The sequence below is a fragment of the Notamacropus eugenii genome, chromosome 5 (assembly GCF_028372415.1).
Source record: "Notamacropus eugenii isolate mMacEug1 chromosome 5, mMacEug1.pri_v2, whole genome shotgun sequence".
NCBI classification, from domain to species: domain Eukaryota; kingdom Metazoa; phylum Chordata; class Mammalia; order Diprotodontia; family Macropodidae; genus Notamacropus; species Notamacropus eugenii.
Genome location: NC_092876.1, coordinates 216,165,832 through 216,184,916, shown reverse-complemented (window position 1 = coordinate 216,184,916; position 19,085 = coordinate 216,165,832). Strand labels below are relative to the sequence as shown.

Sequence of the window (19,085 nt, the reverse complement as noted above, 5' to 3'; positions counted from 1 at the left end):
ACACAGTTTTGGCCATGTTCCAGTTTTCTTGGCTTGATTAAAAATTAATCAGTTCCCCCTATCTCACCCCCGTCACCCCAATGACATATTAATTTGTCAGGATGCAGGCTATGAGTTTCTGTTACCTTTGGTGCTGAAGTCATCCACTAGGAGAATCTCCTTAATGAGGTGTGGAGGCGAGCGATTGAGGACACTGTGAACAGAGCGGAGAAGAGTGGACCACACCTCATCCACAAAGCACATGATCACAGAGGTGGTGGGGAGATTGTTGTGAACCAGCTGATCTGCACACCTGGATGGATGGCCAACAAAATAGTAGAGTATAAGCGAGGTTAAGATGTTGACATTACACAGCAGATTAAAAAAGGAGTTAGATTAGGATGGTAATGTACAAGCCAAGGCATTAGAGGCAAAACAAATTCCAGGTGATTGTAAATTCTCTCCCTCTCTCATCTTTCTGTTTATCCATTTGTTTATTTACTTATTTGCCTACTCATTGACTCATTTATTTATTCACCCATCCATTCATATCTCTGTCTAGAAAGACAGAAGTCTGTCTCTGTCTCTGTTTCTGTCTCAGGATTGAGCCCAGGCCAACAGTATAGCAGCCACTCATGGGCCTACTCAACGGCTGATCATTAAGAAAGCTTTGCCATACTCCATTTCTAATCTGAGTGGGTTCACCCCTTTGTAATCAGCATGATTAACCCATCCCTTAGTTCTGAGAGCTCACCATAATGATGTCAGATAGTACAAACACCCTGCCAGCTTTGGCCTTCTTGCAGCTCAGAAGTCCTGAACTCAAGAGATCCACCAACATCAACCTCCCCCATGTACCACCACATCTAAATGAGTGGTTGTCAAAAGCTGAAGATTGTAAATATTTTAATAAATATTTTAATAAAAAGACTAAAGCAACAAGTCACAAGGCATATGTGGAAACAGTGGAAACCTCCCATCTCCAATGGGCTAAGGAGCCTCAAATCTGACTGATTGGTCCATTTCCTTTCCACCTGAAAATAGTCCTGGGCTTGGAGTAAGAAATTCTGAATCTAAGGCTGAATTCTGTCATTTTTCAGTTATTGTGGGACCTTGAATGAGTTACTCACCTTTTCTGCATCTCATTACATTGACATGTAAAATAAGGATCATAGGATTTAGAACTAGTAGAAGTAGGGCATCAAAGATGATTTAACACAAAGCCCTCATTTTATAGTGGAGAATAGATGCTTAATGAGGGCTTATTGCCTTAAATGACTTTCCTAGGCTTACACAGATAGTAGTAAAAGCAGGGGTTTGAAGCCCACTCCTCTGACTCAAGGGTCATTATCTCTTCTTTTTTACAATAGTCTTTTGACCCTAGTTATACTCATGTTACTTACATCTTGTTGCTGGGGAACAATGGGGTGCAGCAGAATAAGTACTGGATTGTCCAGAGGAACTGGCTCCCCAACCTTGCTAGGCTACCTATTATTTCTATGACCCTGGAAAACTCATTCAAGACAACAATCAAGTGCTGAGCTTGGAATCAAGAATTCCCATCTTTAAGACTTTCTAGTTGTGTGATCATAGGCAGTTCATTTCCATTCATTTCTCTGGACCTCAATTTCCTTATCAAAATACCTATAGTATCTGTCTCATAGGATGGAGGTTCAAATGAGAAAATTACATGTAAACCACTTTGCAAAATTTAAAATGCTATACAAATAATTTTCAAATTGTTATAAAGATAAATCTCAACTATAACATGGTTATCATTATTATGAATGTACTATGTATAATAGTACACTATTATGTATTGTTATGTATAATAGCATACTATTAATATATTACTTATTTTACTATGAATACGAGCCATGAATTCCTCCTGTAAGTAGGCTGTGAACCACAGAATGGCATTATGATCTATTTTAAGTATAAAATATTAAAGCCAAAGCTAGTCCTTGCTGTTGAATGGGCTATAATTGGTGCTCTCATTGGCAGTTTTCACCAGAGTGTCTGCCCTAGGGTATTTTCTTTCCCTTTCTTTGCATTCAAACAAGCATATGTGTACAGCAGTATCCATAATTACCAAATAATTAAGCTGATGTCTCCTTCGCAGCCCATTCTGGGCCATCTCACAGAGACTACATCTGCTTCCTGGTAACCACCTTGAAATGATCTTGATTGGTTGCTCCCAAGTGAACACAAGGGAACGCAGAACATGGTGTTAATGTTTGCTCTGGCTGCTGCTGGTTTTGGGGGTATTCCATGTCGTGTGGTTTATGCCCCTTTGCTGGCACAAGGCCATCTCTATCATACTGCCCCTTGTCATGCCTCCCAGGCAGCTTTCTCCTGTCTGCCAACATGACCTTGCTACTTAACCCATTCATGAAACATTGCTCAATCTACCAGAAAAACCAACCATCAGTGTTTTCAAAGGTACTTTTATGAGGTCAGTCAATGCAATGTATTCTGTCAAACAATGCACCTATTTTTGTTTGGTTAATAAATCAAAAGTGTGTGAGGATAGCAAGAACTTTGGCCTAATAGCCTTGGGCTGTGATCATAGTCACATGTCTATCACTGAAGGAAGGCAAGATATAGTATGGTGAAAAGCAGAGGCCTGGAAGTCAAAAGCCCTGGCCTTACTCCTTACTTAACCTCACTGTTCCTCAGTTTCCTCATCTACTGTATTTGTTCTCCCTACTTCCAGAACTCAAAGTAGTAATTTTGGAGTCTGCTCCTCAGGCACTTACTAACTATGACCCTGGGCAAACCACTTAACCTCTGTTTACTTCAGTTTTACCAATAGTAAAATGGGGATATGACAGCACTTATGTCTCAGGGTTGTTGTGAAGGTCAAATAAGATAATATTTGTAAAGTGTTTAACACTTTGTAAAGTGCCTGGCATACAGTAGGTGTTTAATAAATGTTCATTTCCCTTCCAGTCCCCCCTGGGGAAAACAAAACAAAGCATGCCCTCAGCAAGCATGAAACATAACCTTAAACGATGTATTTTTTAAGCACTCAGGTTCTATGATAGAAAAAGATTTGGGGATATAGAATTAATGAAAACTTATGTTCAAGTTTACTTTTCTAATGAGGGGGACAAGTACATATATAATAAGTAGATACAGAAAAAAACCACATAAATAAATACATAGTTAAATATAAGTTAGGGCACCAGCTGGTGGAGGAGTCAAGAAAGTGTTCATATTGATCCCACTGCCTGCTAGTGTCCTATCCTGTAAGGAGGTGCATCTTGAAGGAAGAGAGGGAGTCCATAAAGCAGGGGAGATAAGAAAGGTATCCATCCCAAGCATGGGCAGCAGCTTGGACAAAGACCTAGAGATGAGAGACTAAGTGTTCTCTGTGAGGAACAGAGAGAAGGCCAGTTTGACTGGATCGAGTAAAGGACGGGGAAAAAAAAATCATTTGTGATCTATATTGTAAATGCTTTAAAAGAAATATCACCTGACCAAAAGTTGGAATTGTCTTATGTGATATGAACTGTGTTAAAAATAAAAATAAAAAAATATACAGTGAGGCTGGAAAGAGAAGTTGGGGCAAGTTTGTGAACATCTTTAAAAAATAAGGAGAGTTTCCCTATATTCCTAGCAGCCACTGGAGTTAATTATGTAGGAGAGTGATATGGTCATATATGCCCAATCTTGAGGAAAAATTAGTTTGGCAGGTGTGTGTAAAATGGGATAAACTGGGGAAATTTGAAACATCAACATTTGGCTGTGTGAGGTGAGGGAGAGTGGAAGTGAGGATAATGATCATGCTTATGAACCTAGGAGTGTGGTGCCTTTAATAGAAATAGGGAAGTTTAGAAGAGGGGTAGGTTTAAGGAGAAAGATAATGAGTCCTATTTTAGTCAAGTTGAGTTTGAAAGGTCTCCAGGAAATCCGGTTAGAATGTCCACTGGGCAAGATTAAAAGGTTAGGGAAGAGACTGGAAACTATGCAGGACTGGTAGTAACCAATATAGCAATGATGACTACACCCACAAAGCAACGTTGGTGTGGTCAGTGAGAGAAAGGAGAGTAGGGGGAGCTTTCATTTCTCTCTCTGCTTCACTCCTCTGAAATGTTTCTTCCTTTTCACCAGGATCTCCTGTCCCTCCTACTGTCCTTGTTCTCCCAGCTATTCCCATCACCCTGACTGGTGTGAATGGGCGCGCACACACACACACACACGCAGACAAAGGATGACAACAGAGCAAAGACCATCAGCTTCAGCAATTAAAGTCATTGGTAGTTTTGGAGAGAACAGTTTGAGCTTGGTGGCCAGATTGTAAAAGGCTGAAGAATGAGTGAAAGGAGGAGAGAAGTGGTGGTTTGGAATCTAGAGAGCTTTTTTTAGGAGCTTGGCTGAGAAAGGAAGAGAGAAGATTAAAGTTTGAAGAGATGGTTGCAAAGGGTTTTTTGAGGTTGGGAAGACTTACACATGTTTGAAGGTGGGATGTAAGACCCTATGGAGACCTTAGGATTCTTTGAGGTGGGAGAGGAGGACAGAAAATCCTGGGATACTTCAAGGCCTCTGCTAGAGAGACCACCATCAGGTGTAGGGATAAGGTTGGGAGGACTAAACTGAAGTTCACTCAGATTCGAAAAGGAGGCAGAGTTGAAGAAAAGAAGCAAACCATTTGATAATTTCTGATGTTAACTAGTTAGTCTCGATATTTAGCTGCTAAGCTATGTAGTTTCTCCTTGCCAACGGGGTACAAGCGTTGTTAGCATCCTCTAAATCTCACTACAATAGGGTAAAACCAGAATTACCTGCCAGAGACTCTGCCTACTTCACAATTTACTATAAAAGAACAAAATAAGAAATGAGAAGTAAAAAATACTTTGCAAATCTTAAAGGGAATCTTAAAACTTTAAGTAAATGTAAGCTATGATTATTTTTGAGTTTTCTTCCTTCTAATATGTTTCTGGCCAATATGGTTTTGTTTTTTTTTAAATCTCCTTGTGAACTAGCAAGTACATGAGTACAAAATTCCTTTAAACTTCAAATGAAAGGACTTGGAGTTAGAAGGGACTGTGGAGACCATTTAATCTACCTCCTTAATCACCCTTATATTTCAGAGAAAGGAACCAAAACCCAAGGTCATTAATAGCTGAAGGAGAATTCAAACCCACTTTCTCTGATTCCTAATTTGATACTCTTTCCATGAGACCACAACCAAGTCAATATAACAGAAACTTACTATGCGCAAATCCTATGATTAACCTTAAATAATGAGCCCAGCTTAAATAGTTTCTATGCCTAGAAGAGAATTAGCCCAATAAGATATACAAACACTGGCTCTGACCTAACTTAAAAGGCTGTGTATTAATCAGTTAAAGCATAGAAAATACCTGTTTGAAGACAAACTTGCTGTTAACACATTATTTCCCCCAAAGTATAGATATACTATATACAAAATAAATTAAATGCAATTTTAAGTTTGTAGAATTGGTAATAAGGGGAAATGATTTTACAGAAACCAAAGATTTGAATTTACATAATTATCAGATTGGAGTCCAATCATTTCATAGGATTTATTGGTAGAAGTAACTTGAGAAATTAACTAGTCTAATTCCTGCATTTTATAGATGAAGAAACTGTGGAACACAGAAGAGATGTATATTATCCAAGGTGGTTAGCACAAGTCAGTAAGCTTGAGAGTCAGAATTCAAACCCAACTCCTTTGATCCTAAATCAATGGACCCTGTTTTCAAAGTTCTTTCTACTATATACAGTATGGTCACAAGTTAGGGGGTTTTCTATCTTCTGCAGCTCATGCTGCTTGTGACATCTAATGTATCCTACCTAGATTAAACATTGAAAACCCAGTAGAGTTTTCAGGAGAATTAAAAACAAATAAATAACTGTTTTGATCTCTGTGAAGTCACAAGTTAAATGAAGTTGTTTTATGTAGGTGTGGTATAATGGTCAATTATAAAAAGGATATCCTGAGATTGGAGAGATGTTATGAAATCCTCAATCAGCATTTACTAGGCTCCTACTATGTGCCAGGAACTGGGTTAAGCACTGAGAATATAAAATCAATTCAACTGTTCTCACCCTCCAATAGCCTACATTTTAACAGAAACACTGCAAAAGCAAAATGCTTTCAGCAGGAAGAATAATGCTGGCATATTATAATGTTGAGCATGTCGTAAGATTTGTTGTTATCTTATCCCCTTCTCTAGAAAATTTTCTACTTCTTCTTTTGAGTAATCCTATTGCTTTTCTATGGATAAAAATCTCTGATTTTCATTTAAGTCAATGAGAAGAGAACAATTGTTTTACATATCTTTTAAGTCATCCTTGCTGGAACAGATCCACACTATAAAAGATACTTGTTATGGCTGAGTATATTCAAGATGAATAAATAAGACTTCCAGTGAAATGATAAGTAATCTCTTTTTGATTTTTAGAAAATACCAGGTGACACAGGCAATACCCACAAGGGAAATTGACTAAAACTGGTTTAGGCAGTTGATACTTACAAGAGAAATGAATTCTAATTTCAGATTTGCCATGAATTTGCTATGAGACTTTGGGTAAATCACTTCACTTTCCTAATTATCCCAAGTTATCTCATTTGATTGGCCCAGCTGATTTTGCAGTTGCTTTGATTCCTTGATTTTTATAATATTGGGATTGGTTCCACAAAACCGAAATTTCCATGTATCAAAGCAGTTCTGACCTCAGGAGGAGCTGCCTATGTAATGGAATTTGAAGGACTCTGATGAAGTTCCTGATGTCCAGTGAAGATTCATTTCTTTGCCCCCCTACCCCATTCTCACCCTCCAATCAGATATGGTACCTAATGTTCTTCAAAAAGAATCTTAGAATGGCTTTGGTGATGAAGGGTCTATTCTCCCCCAGTATAACACATTCCATTTTTCAGTCATGCCTTACTCTTTATGGGGTTTTCTTGGCAAAGATACTGAGCTCATTTTATACATGAGGAAACTGAGGCAAATAGGGTTAAGTGACTTGCCCAGGGTCACATAGCTAGTAAGTATCAGAGGTCAGATTTGAATTCCAGAAGATGAGTCTTCCTGACTTTAGGTCTACTGCTAAATCCACTATGCCACCTTAGCTTTCTTCGTTGCATTTTTTAATTATTAAGAAATGTTTCCTTATCTCAAGTCTAAATAGGTCTCTGTGCTTTTTGTGCTAACTGATTCTCTTTCTACCATTTGGGGCCAAGCAAAGCAAGTTTAATCCACATTCTATATGAAGGCCCTTAAAAATTTTTGTCTAGTCATAGTTTCCAATCTTTTAGTTGTAAAGTATAGAACGTCATATTTACTATCTTTGATTTGGCCCAAGGTTCTGGCCTCTCTTGATCTTTTTAGCTCCTGATTCTGTCACCCAATATGTCTCTTATCTTACCTAGCTGTATGTCCTTTAGATTTCCCCTCACTAGAACGCGAGTTGCTTGAGGGCAGAGATTCTTATTTTGATCTTTGTAATCCCAGTATCTAACATAATACCTTAAACACAGGAGGTGCTTAATAAATAATTGAATTCGATGAATTAGTTGAAATCATTGTGAAACTGTCACACACCCAAGCATAAAATCCTTAGGTATCCTACTGGAGACCCCCCCTCAAGCTGATATTGCTCCATTAGTCACTACTCATTGGGTCTGGCCACTCGACAAGTTTTGATCTAATTAACGGAATTATCATCTGGCTTATATCGCTCCTTTAAAGAGGCGACCATTTTACAGTCATTTATTTGGATCTTGGGAGGCAGCTGGTGGATAGAATTATGGACCTGGAGTAAAGAAGACCTGAGTTCAAACCTAGTCTCATATACTTCCTAGTTGTGTGACCTGGGGTAAGTCATTTAACCCTATTTGTCTCAATTACCTCATCTGTAAAATGAGCTGGAAAAAGAAATGGCAAACCAGTCCAGTATCTTTGCCAAAATAACCCCAAACAGGGTTACAAAAGGTGAGACACAACTCAAAAGTGACTGAACAACAAAAATTTGGGTCTTGAAGCCTTTTTCATCTTCTACAGTATCTTTTTAAATGCATTAGTCTTTTCAAAGACCTTACACTGGCAATGGAGAAAAGCACGCTGGTTGTAAATGGGCTACAGCACATTTCTAGTCATATCATCGAGGAAATGTGGGTGTCTTTTTACCATTCTGTTAGTCTTTCTCTGCTATCCATCAGTCCTGTTACACAATCAATCCATTTTCTTTTCCAATCATATATGTGAAAGAAGTGGCTTAAATAATGTGGTTAAAAGTGTCTGATTGGAAAAGGAAGTGGGCTGCTCATATAACAAAACTGAGAGATAACAGATGGAAGATAGAGGACATAGACAAAGGAATCTAGTATACTGGGTAGTCCTTCTGTAGAAGATTTATGAGAAGGCATGGCCAAGAATTGCATAGGACAAAAATGCTGTGGGTAGGCTAAGATCTGCATAGGTTGAGGGGTATAGCCTTACCTAGGAAATCAATGGTTTATTGACATATCAATCAATGAACAAGTATTTGTTAAATGCATACTCTATGCCAGGCAATGTGCTGGAGGTAGAAGTACAAAGAATGAAACAATCCCTACACACACCATGGGATAATCTGAGAACCTTATTAGCTAACACTATATAGGAACTAGTTTAATAGACAACCTAGAGTTCTTAATCTTTTTTGTGTCATGGTGCCCTTTCACAGATTAGGAAAGCCTACAGAGTCCTTGTCAGGATAATCTTTTTAAATGCATAAAATAAAATATAGAAGATTATAAAAGAAAACAATTATACTGAAGTGCAATAATCAAAATATTAAAAAGACAAGTTCATAGACCCCTATTCAAGAACCCCTGATCTAGAAACAGCAACATCCTAATGAATATATGTGTATATCCACATACATATGCATTTACACATATACTTACATAATTTGTATACATAACACATTTATCTTGCATATGTATATACATATATATGCATATGCATACACACACATAATCAGCCCACTTTCTTTTCCAATCATTTATGTAAAAGAACTCTCTCTTTCTCTCTCTAATACGTATACATACATACATACCTACACATATATACATATATATACACATGCATACATATACATAGATAATAACTATATTTGTATGTATATATATGTATACACATATACATATATACACAAGCATACATATACATATATACATAATAACTATATTTGTGTGTGTGTATATACGTGTATATACACACAGTTACATACAAGATAGGTAACAGGACTGGCTCAAGAGGATACCAATTCAAGGGAATAATATGAGCTGTCAAAACCAATTTTTGCCTAGAGATTGTCACTGTGTCACTGTGGCCTATTTTACTGCTTCAGGTCAATTGGTAACAAAGCTCTAAGCAGGAATTTTTATACTCAAGGTAAGTACTGCAAATTGTACCTAGATGAAGGAGTAAACGTAAGCCCTTCTTTGGTGGGGCAGGGAAGACAGAACCTTGGTGTAGTGGAGAAAATGCTGCAGTTGGAGTGGAGGAGAGCTGAGTTCAAATCCCACCTCAGACACTTATGAGCTGTGTAGCTCTTAGCCAGTGAGTTAACAGCTGTAAGCTTCAGTTTCCTCATCTGTAATAATGGAGTTATGATAACACTGACGATAAATGAGATATTTGTAAAGGGTTTTGTAAACCTTAAAGCACTATGTAGACATTCTTATTACTAAGTGCAAAACCTTGTTATTTCTATGCTGCTAAAGGATTACATATGCTGTCAAGGTCTCTTAAATTACACATCCCAGGACAAAACCTTAATCTCATGAGTGTTGCTGATCTGAAGCATTTCAGTGACTTGGGTTCTTTCTCCAGTCTCCTCAACTATCTCAACATATTAGTAATTCAGGTTTTTTCATAGTTCATTGGATGAAATTCCTGATTGCCCCTTGGCAACGTGTGACCTCATGTTAAGCTAAGAATGGTCAGTTTGTTCTAAAGCCCAGAAGGCTTAAGAGAATGAATTTTGCACTTGAATCATAGACTTTGGGAGTTGGAATTATTTTAAAAATCATCTAGTTCAATTCTTTCATTTCACAGACAAGGACTTGAGGCCCAGGGAATCTTGGCACATGCTACAGTCCCCTGGGATTATTCAAGCAGTTTATTCTGTTTACTGATATTGGCAGCTGATGGTTGTTTCTTTAATGTCATGGTAATGTAAATCATAGTTTCTAGTGGATACATGGCTTTTTGTTCAGATATAAATATATGTCCAGCATTTCCTTTTCTTACTTGTTAGAACAGGAACCAGACTAATTGTAAATTACTTTTGGGGATTATTGTTTCTTTGAAGGTGGAGACAATAATTTCTTACTCTATAAATTTGGGAGTCTTAATCTTTGGGCATCCAGTGAGGCCTATGCATACCTCCTTAGAATACCATTTTTAAATGCATAAAGTAAAAAAACCCACGTAATCACAAAGAAAACCATTTATATTAAAATGCAAATATCAAAAAAATTTTTTAAAAAAGTTCATGGATCCCAAGTTAAGAACCCCTGTTATAAACCTATAAGCATATAATATTGTAGTACAAAGTCATATTAAAAATGTTTATAGATAACAAATACTTATTCTTCTAGTGTCCAGACAACTGTGGTTTGTGAACTGGTGGGGTGTTAACATTCTTTCACACATTAATTCATTACCATTCATTCATTAATTCAACAAATATTTATTGAATGTTTGAATGTATAAGGCACTGTGCCTAAAGATGAAATCAATTGCATTTTTGTGGAAATAGGATAAATTTGCTGTCAAAAGTAATGTGTTTCTTATTGTCTTTCCTCCTAATAGACATACTATAACTGGATGATCTGACCCTGTCAAAAGTGGTTCCTGAATCTAAAATGATCAAACTCTCATCACTTATCAAAAGACTTTCAAAGTGACAGTTCCAGCCCTCCTGGCTTGCCTATGCTGAATGCTAGGCAAGTAACAGTATTTGTATGTTGCCTATCAAATAAAGACAGCTTAAAAATCAGTAGATTTGAGAGAATGATAACATTTTCTCTCACTTCTATGAATTTTTCATTTTATTCCAGAACAGTAAAAATGTGATGTCTGGGTCAGGTCTCTGTCTTCACTTGCTTGAACAAAAGGTCGATGGGAAGATTTTCTCAACTTCAATTTGCAATTCAACTACAGCCTTGATGTGGGGCCTTTAGGGGACCTTCACTCCCAAAGCTCTAGTATCTTCAAGTGAATCTTGAGGAGAAAAGAATGTCTTACTGAAGCACTCTACCCAGACTTAAATTCTTTTCTCCAAGACCTTAGAATTAAGGGGACTTTCTTCCCATCCCTTTGATAAGAAGAAGGTATAGTTCAATAAAAGAATTTCTTTTATTCTCTTTTATACCATTTGCCTGAACCATAAAGCTACTAATTTAGAAAAGTTCACCCATAACTGAACCCCCAAATTCACAGATCCATCTTTTGTAGACAATAACTTGTTAAAAATTGACCAGTGCTATCAGGTTTTAGAAACACTAGCCACCTACATCAATTTTCAGTCTCAGTAATGGTCTACTGAGTGCCTGTCAACAGGCTAAAATTGGTGGAAGAGATGGCACAGTACCACCTTACATTATTAAAGGAGCTTCCGTTTTTAAACCTCTACACTTTTCCTCATTTGATCTTTACAATAATCCAGTGAGATGGAGCAATTATCATCATTCCCATTGGGTAGATGAAGAAACTCTGGCTATAGTAGACACACGCTACTGAACTGAAACGGTTCTAATCTTGACTCCTGAATTTCTTGAAGTTACTACTATCAGTATGAGCCAAGTCACGTTAATTTCTCTGAACATTAATTTTCTTATCTGTAAAATTAAGATAATAATACACCACCTACCTTGTGAAGTTATAGAAAGGGTACATACTGACTTTAAAGTCAGTTAAGTAAATATATTTCTAATGTTAAGTAAATGTGAATTATTATAATTAATTGAATAGTTCAGTTATATAGCTAATAACTGGCAGAGGCCAAACTAAAACCCATATCCCTTGCCTACTTGTAAAATATTTTTTCTGTAATATCATACAAAACATATTCCATATCAAACATATTTAAATTTGCTGTTATTTGCCATTTAACCACAATTAATGTATTTTTTGGGTGAAGATATGTAATGCAAAGGATATAGAGTCAGAATTCTGGGTTAAAATTCTTGTTTTGGTCCTTACTGCTTGTGTGATCTTGGGTAAGTCATTTATCCTTTCTGAGTCTCAGTTTCCCTATCCGTAAAATGGAATGGGACTAAATTATCTTAACTGTCCCTTCTTCCTCATTCCATTGCTCACATTTATAGGATGGAATCCAGATGTGTAAATATTTATGTGAAATTATCCTATTTATTAGTTATGATATTTATATAACTTATGTATCTCTGACCTTTTGATAAGGAAGAACTAGTTTTGTTTTCCTCAAAGCTAGTACTGACTGTGAAAGCAAGAGAATGTGGATAGCAATGTTTCACTCTATACTGGAAATCTTGGAAAACCAAAAAAAGTGAGGCATGGCAGGTGTTTGACGGACCATTCAGTCATTTAAACCACTCATGAGGCATATGTGTATACACACACACGTATAAATATATTATATACATCTACATACATACATATACTATGTATATATATCTTTTGGGGGGGAATAAGAAAATTTATCAACATGTACAATCCCCTCTAATTCAACCTAACAAATATTTAAGCATCTAATATATGTACTCACATATACATATATATATACATATGTACATATATGCACACATATACATATATACATGTATGCATATATATATCTGTGAATACACAGACAAAAGGAACATATACTATACAATACAAGGAACATATACTATATAATAGAGGAAGAATAAAATATATAAAGATATATCTGGTATATACACCTATAATATACATATGATCATTTGAGTGGGGGAGAGAAAGAAACAAATAGGGAAATCAGAAAAGACCTCCTCTAAGTGACAGACTCAATCTGAGACGTGTGAACTTTTTAAATGTACTTTGATAATTGTATTTCAATATAATCAGTTTCTTTAGTAATTCTATATTTTTATTACACATCTTTAAAAATGTTTTTCAGAGGAGTCCATAAACTTCATCAAACTGGCAAAGGGATCCGTGACACATAAAACGTTAAGAAGAGTTGGTACATGGGCTAAGTCTTGAAGAAAACTAAGGGATTCTAAGAGGTGAAGAGGGAAGGTATTTTAGGCATGGAGAAACGCCCATGCAATGGCTTCCAATAGTATGGAAACAAGAGGTGGAACGCTGAGTTTCTGTTATAGTAATTGGAATAGTTTGACTTGACTATAGAGCATGTAAAGTTGAATAATATAAAATAATTTATAATCTTTTATTTCATTTTTGTATCAACCTGCATTATCATTTAATCTTTTTTCTTGGAAGCTCTTATCTATTTTTATGTGTCAATGGAAGATACAATATGTGATTTAAAACATCTTCTAATTTTCTTGGATATGTTGGGAAGATTTGCTGTGCTGGGACAACTGAACCTAGAACTGCCATTCCTATAGGAGGGAAGCACAATTGGCAAAGCATGTTGAAGAAGTTAAAGATATAACTAAATAGAAGGGCATAGAGCTAGCCAGAGAAGCATCAAGGAAGGAGAGACTTGGTAGATTTTAAGGCAGCCTTAGGCAGAGGCTAAAGTGAAGTCTACCTTTCATTAGGTGGTGTGGGGGCTTTGAGCAGTGTTTCCCACCCCAGACTCTACACAGTTATATCCTATGTTCATCTCCCAATAGTTCTGCACAGCTCAGTGTCACCAGGAGTGGAGAAGAGTAGGCATGGAAGGAATGAGAAGAATACAGAGAAGAGGAGAAGAAAGGGTCTAGAGTCACACTTTTAAAGTTTAAGAATAAGGACTATACAATCCTTTCCTGTTCTAAGATATTGATACTAATACAATGTCACAGAGGGAATAATTGTGAAAAGATTTTATCAGTTAGAATAGAGGAGAAGAAAGAATAATTAGAAATTTAAATTACACATATTGGATGTTGTATTAATGCAATTTTGCCTTGATTATAAGCTTTAGCAAATCAAAATATATTTGCATTTTATAACTATGTTTGAATTTCTTGCTTTAGCAGTTTATGCTAGGATGGGAGACTCTGGTCCTTCTAAGTAACATTCTTATCTCTAAGGCCTCAACAAAGCTTTCCTGGACTACTGCAAAAGCCTCAATTAATTTCTCTGCTTCCACACTTAACCTCTTTCACTTAATCTTTTATTAGTTTTTGTACATAGTTTTTGGATCTTTCATTAGATCTCTCTTTGTGCTATATATACATGTGTACTATACATACGTTTTTATCTTTCTTTAGATCTACCTTTATATTTTATATATACATATGTGTGTATACATACAAACACACAAACATATTTTACTGCACTTGTAACATGATTGGTTAAGCGAACTCCTGGTGAGGACCACCACTCCCTCCCTTCCTTGCTCTTCAACTCATACTTTTATAAAGTATGGCAGACTAATAGGTCTAGTGACTTGCCCAGGGTCACACAGCCAGTATGTTTATCAGAGGCAGGGCTTCAACTCAGGTCTTCTTGTTTTTAAGGTGAACTCTTTATAAGTCGCCCAACAAGCATTTATCAAGCTATTATAACATGTCAGATACTATGCTAAGTGCTAGGGATGCAAAGAAAATCCAGGACACTCCCTACCCACAAGGAACTCACATGCTAATGAGGTAGAGAGTATGTGAATAACTAGGTACATTTAAGATATATCTGGTATAAATGAAAAACAAAAAGAAAAGCAAAAGTTGTTGGGGTGGGGAGAAATGGAAGGGGAATCTCTGTTTCTTCATCTATAAATAATAACAAGCAATTAACATATATTATCTCTTTTAATCCTCACAACAACTCTAAGATGTAGGTACTATTATTATATCCATTTTACAGAGGAAGAAGCTGAGTACAAGTGTGGTTAAGTGACTTGCCCAGAGTCACATAGGTAGCAAGAATGTGAGAAATAGCTCTTCTTGACTCCAGATCCAGCACCCTATCTATTCATTAGACCAATTAGCTGACTCTTTAAAATGAGAGTTTAGGTGACCTCTAATTTCCTTTCTAGCTCTGAATCCATCCTCCTATCACGATATGTTCACCTCTTCCTCCTTATGATCTACCTCCCTGTCCTCCAGTTGTATGGCGGTAATGAGCTGCACAAGGATTTCTAATCAGCCTTACGTAGCAATTGAACACTGGACTATTTTTTTTCATTCATTTATTTATTTATTCATTCACTAGTCCTTGGTAGCATAATGGAGTCCAGTTGGAAAAATTCTGGTCTCTTATCCTTCTTTATCAGAGAGGGGGAAAGGAAAAAAAGACAGAGAGAGACAGAGACAGAGAGAGACAGAGAGAGAGAGACAGAGAGAGAGAGAGAATTATAGGTGGACTCAACAAGTAGCCTGAGGAGAAACTCAACCTCAACTAAAGGGATTTTAAGAATCCCACTGTATTTTAATAACAAATTGAACAAAAATGTATTAAGCATCAACTATATGAGGTAAAATGGGTAATGACTATAGTTCTTCCTGGACCAGTGACGTCCTAGACCAGGATACTCCACTTGGGCTGTTCAGTTACTTGATACACATATAGACTGAGTGTCCAGGTCTTTCTTGTAACTGAGGGTAAAAGTAGAGGAAAGTAGACTCCAGTGTGGCATAATGAGATTCTGTGGATGACTTGTCTTAACTAGGAGAAGTCCCTGGCTGAATACCTTTTCACTAGAGTGGTGAATTCTTCAGAGAGGAGTTGTAATAGACAAAGGAGTCTTTTGACTGCCTTTATTAGCACTAAAATCAACAGAGGAAATGGTGTATCCTCTAATGCCAAGAGAGGACAGTGGAGGAAACATCACTTGAAAAGCAGGAGAGAAGAGAATGGTGGTGATAGATATGAACAGATCACAGCTGAGAACACTTGTTCCCCACAGGGCCACTGTAGACAAGCAAGCAGACTTCTTCACTGCCTAAATCTTTGGGGCAACAGTATTGTGGAGTATTCATGCTTGACTTGCAGAGGACCATAGCATGAGAGACTCTGTAATGTTGGGACTACAAGAGATACTGGGGGATATCTGCTGTGCTACCTTGTGGGATAGCCCAAATTAGTAGAAAATACTAGATTTTGTGCCAGAAGACCTGGGTTCAAAAGCTATGCTGTTAACTCCATTTTGGGGCTTGCGCAAATTATTCCCCTATCCTCAGACCCCAGTTTCCTCTTGGATAAAAGGATGGTATTGAACTTGATGAATGCTAAAGTCTTTCTGGGTGCTAAATCTATGGCCCAGTGGAAAATTCTTCTTTCTGGAGTCCAAAGACCCCGAGTTCCATTTCAATTCCAACCATGCTATTTACTATTGTGTAATGTGGGGAAAGTCAAAACTTCCTTTCTTTCTGTAAGATGAGGGATTTGGACTAGGCAACTTCTAAATATTCTCTCCAGTCTAAATCTATGATACTATTGATTATTATTTGTTAAAAGGTGATGTTTATGGTATTTTCTCTCTTTAATGAAACTTCCTTTTGACACATTATGGGCAATGTTCTTATAAGGGGGAATTAGCACCAACCTCCTTGCCTAGATAGTCTGGATAGATTGCTCCATTAGGGTCCCTGGTTTCTGAATGTGAGCTCAAATCAGGAGAAGTTCATTCTCATCAACTAAGTCAATTGACAGTCAGCAAGCTTTTACTAAATATGTACTACATGTCAGGCACTGTGCCAAGTGCTGGGAATACAAAAGGAAGGCAAAAGACAGTCCTCCCCCAAGGAGCTCACAATCTAATGGGGGAGACATAGGCAAATAACTATGTACAAACAAGACAGATATAGGAAAAATAAGAGATGATCTCAGAGGGAAGGCACTAAGATTAAGGAGGACTTAGGAAAGACATTTTCTAGAAGGCAGGACTTTAGCTGAGGTTTGGCTTGAAAGAAGTCAAGAAAGCTCAAGATACAGATGAGAAAGAGCAGATTTCCAAGAATGAGGAAAAGTCAGTGAAAATGTTCCGAGTTGGAAGATGGTAGTATCATGTGGAAAGAACATCATGGAGGCCAGTGTCACTAGACAGTAGAGCATGCAGAAGGGAGTAAAGTTAAGAAGACAGAAAAGGTAGGAAAGAGTCAGGTTATGAAGGGCTTGAAAAGCCAAAGGATTTTATATTTGCTCCTGGAGGTAACTGGAAGAAGCTATTGGAGTTTATTGGATGAGGGGGTCACATGGTCAGACCTGCTCGTTAGGTTGATCACTTTGACAGGTGAGTGACAGATGGAGTAGGGAGAGACTCAAGGCAGGCAGACCCACCATCAGACTATTGTAATAGTCTAGGCATGAAATAATGAGTTCTTGCCACCAGAGTGGTGGCAGTATCAGAGAAGGGAAATAAGCCAGCCCCTTAGAACCAGAAGCATCTGGAACTTTAGGGTTAACCTTGAACTTGGCTTCTGTGCTCTCACCACAGCAAGCTGACCTTCTGGGACTTGTGCAAAATGCTCTGCAATTGAAAGCTTTTTCTGAAATAATTCAAATTGGTTTCTCACCAGAGAGTAGTATCATTTGGACATTTTTCAAAGTTGCTAATGAAAACCTCACTTTGGCTGCATAAGGAAGAAGCCAATTATTGATGTGCAGTTGCATAGCCCTCTCTGGCCTGTAATTGAAGTTCTGGGCAGAAAGAGTACTGAGGATGAGCTTAATTGGTTCACCGAGTGGCTTGCCAGAGTTCTTAAACTTACAGAGTAGCAAATTAAACAATCCAGTTGTGTGATGGCACATGGAAGTGGTAGGAAAGGCACGGTACCACAGTTTATTTTTAAGAGTATTTTTAAAACCTAAACTCTGGCAACAAACATCTATTTAAACCTACTTCCACTAAATGCAGACCTAAGAAAGCACACTCTTAAAATAGGGTCCTTTTCAGGATGACATTTCGACTCCAGCTGTTGGCCAAAGGAATGATTTACTTCCCCCAAAGATGGCATTTCCAAGCAAATTTGCCCTGGTTTTCAGTGGACAAGACTGCCTGTGTTTCATTTCAATGGGACTGCTTTTTTCCTGAACTAAATGCAATGAATTACAGTCATAAAGAGCAAAAAACTGTACTCAGCCGCCAAAGGAAAGAATTCGATTTGAAACCTTTAGCAAATCCCCAGGAAAGAAGCAGTGTTTTTCAACTCCAAGGAAAGATATAGCTGTTTCCATCACTGTCTCCCTCATTAGAATAAGTATTCCCAGCACTCATTTCTTAGCACTGAATCTGGAAAATAAGAGGTGCTTAGGAAATGTTTGTTGATCGACTGACTTTCACAGAGTCTGTCGTCCGCTTAACAACATATAAATGTTTTCAATTAACTACAAAATTAAATCTTTCCAACCTTATCTCATAATTCTCCTTTTCTGTACTCTACGCTTGAGCCAAATTGGATTACTTGGTGTTCTTCATACAGACCTTGCACTTTCTGGATTCTGTAATTTTGCTCACCTTTTTCTTGTGTCAAGAATCCAACTTCTTATATCCACTTCTTCCCCCTCCCCACTTCATGACCCAATTCAAAAGTCATCTAATTCATGAAGTTATCCCTCATCCTTTCAATCTGTAATCACCTTTCCTCCCTTGGACCTCATAAAGCACATTGTTTGCACCTACTGTATACATGCACAGTATTATTTTCTGTTGAGGTCTTTTGTACATTTCTTATCCCCTAAATTGACTGTAATTTGTCTCTATCCATCAAGCTGTATAGTATTCTGCTTAATTTGTTTGTTGATATGAATTGTTTGGATTAATTTTAAACTACAAGCTCTTCATCCTGGATTTAAAGGACCTCCACAGTCTCACCAAACCCTATGTAATTTATCTCACAATATAACCCAATATATACACTTAATGAGTTATATAATTAGAGAATCAGGAGTCAGCCTCAAAGGTCATGAAGCCTAACCCCCCCAAAATGTTTCCCCCCCACTTTTATCCCTTTCCATTTCCTT

General features: G+C 37.3%; 1 protein-coding gene across 1 annotated transcript in view; it reads right to left on the bottom strand.

The window, feature by feature from the left end:
• GALNT5 (polypeptide N-acetylgalactosaminyltransferase 5) overlaps positions 1 to 19,085 on the bottom strand; it is a 71,216-nt gene that overhangs the window by 38,238 nt on the left and 13,893 nt on the right. Inside the window, exon 2 of the mRNA XM_072612021.1 lies at positions 126 to 292. Coding sequence (XP_072468122.1) covers positions 126 to 292 — 167 coding nt within the window. The remainder of the gene's footprint in view (positions 1 to 125; positions 293 to 19,085) is intronic.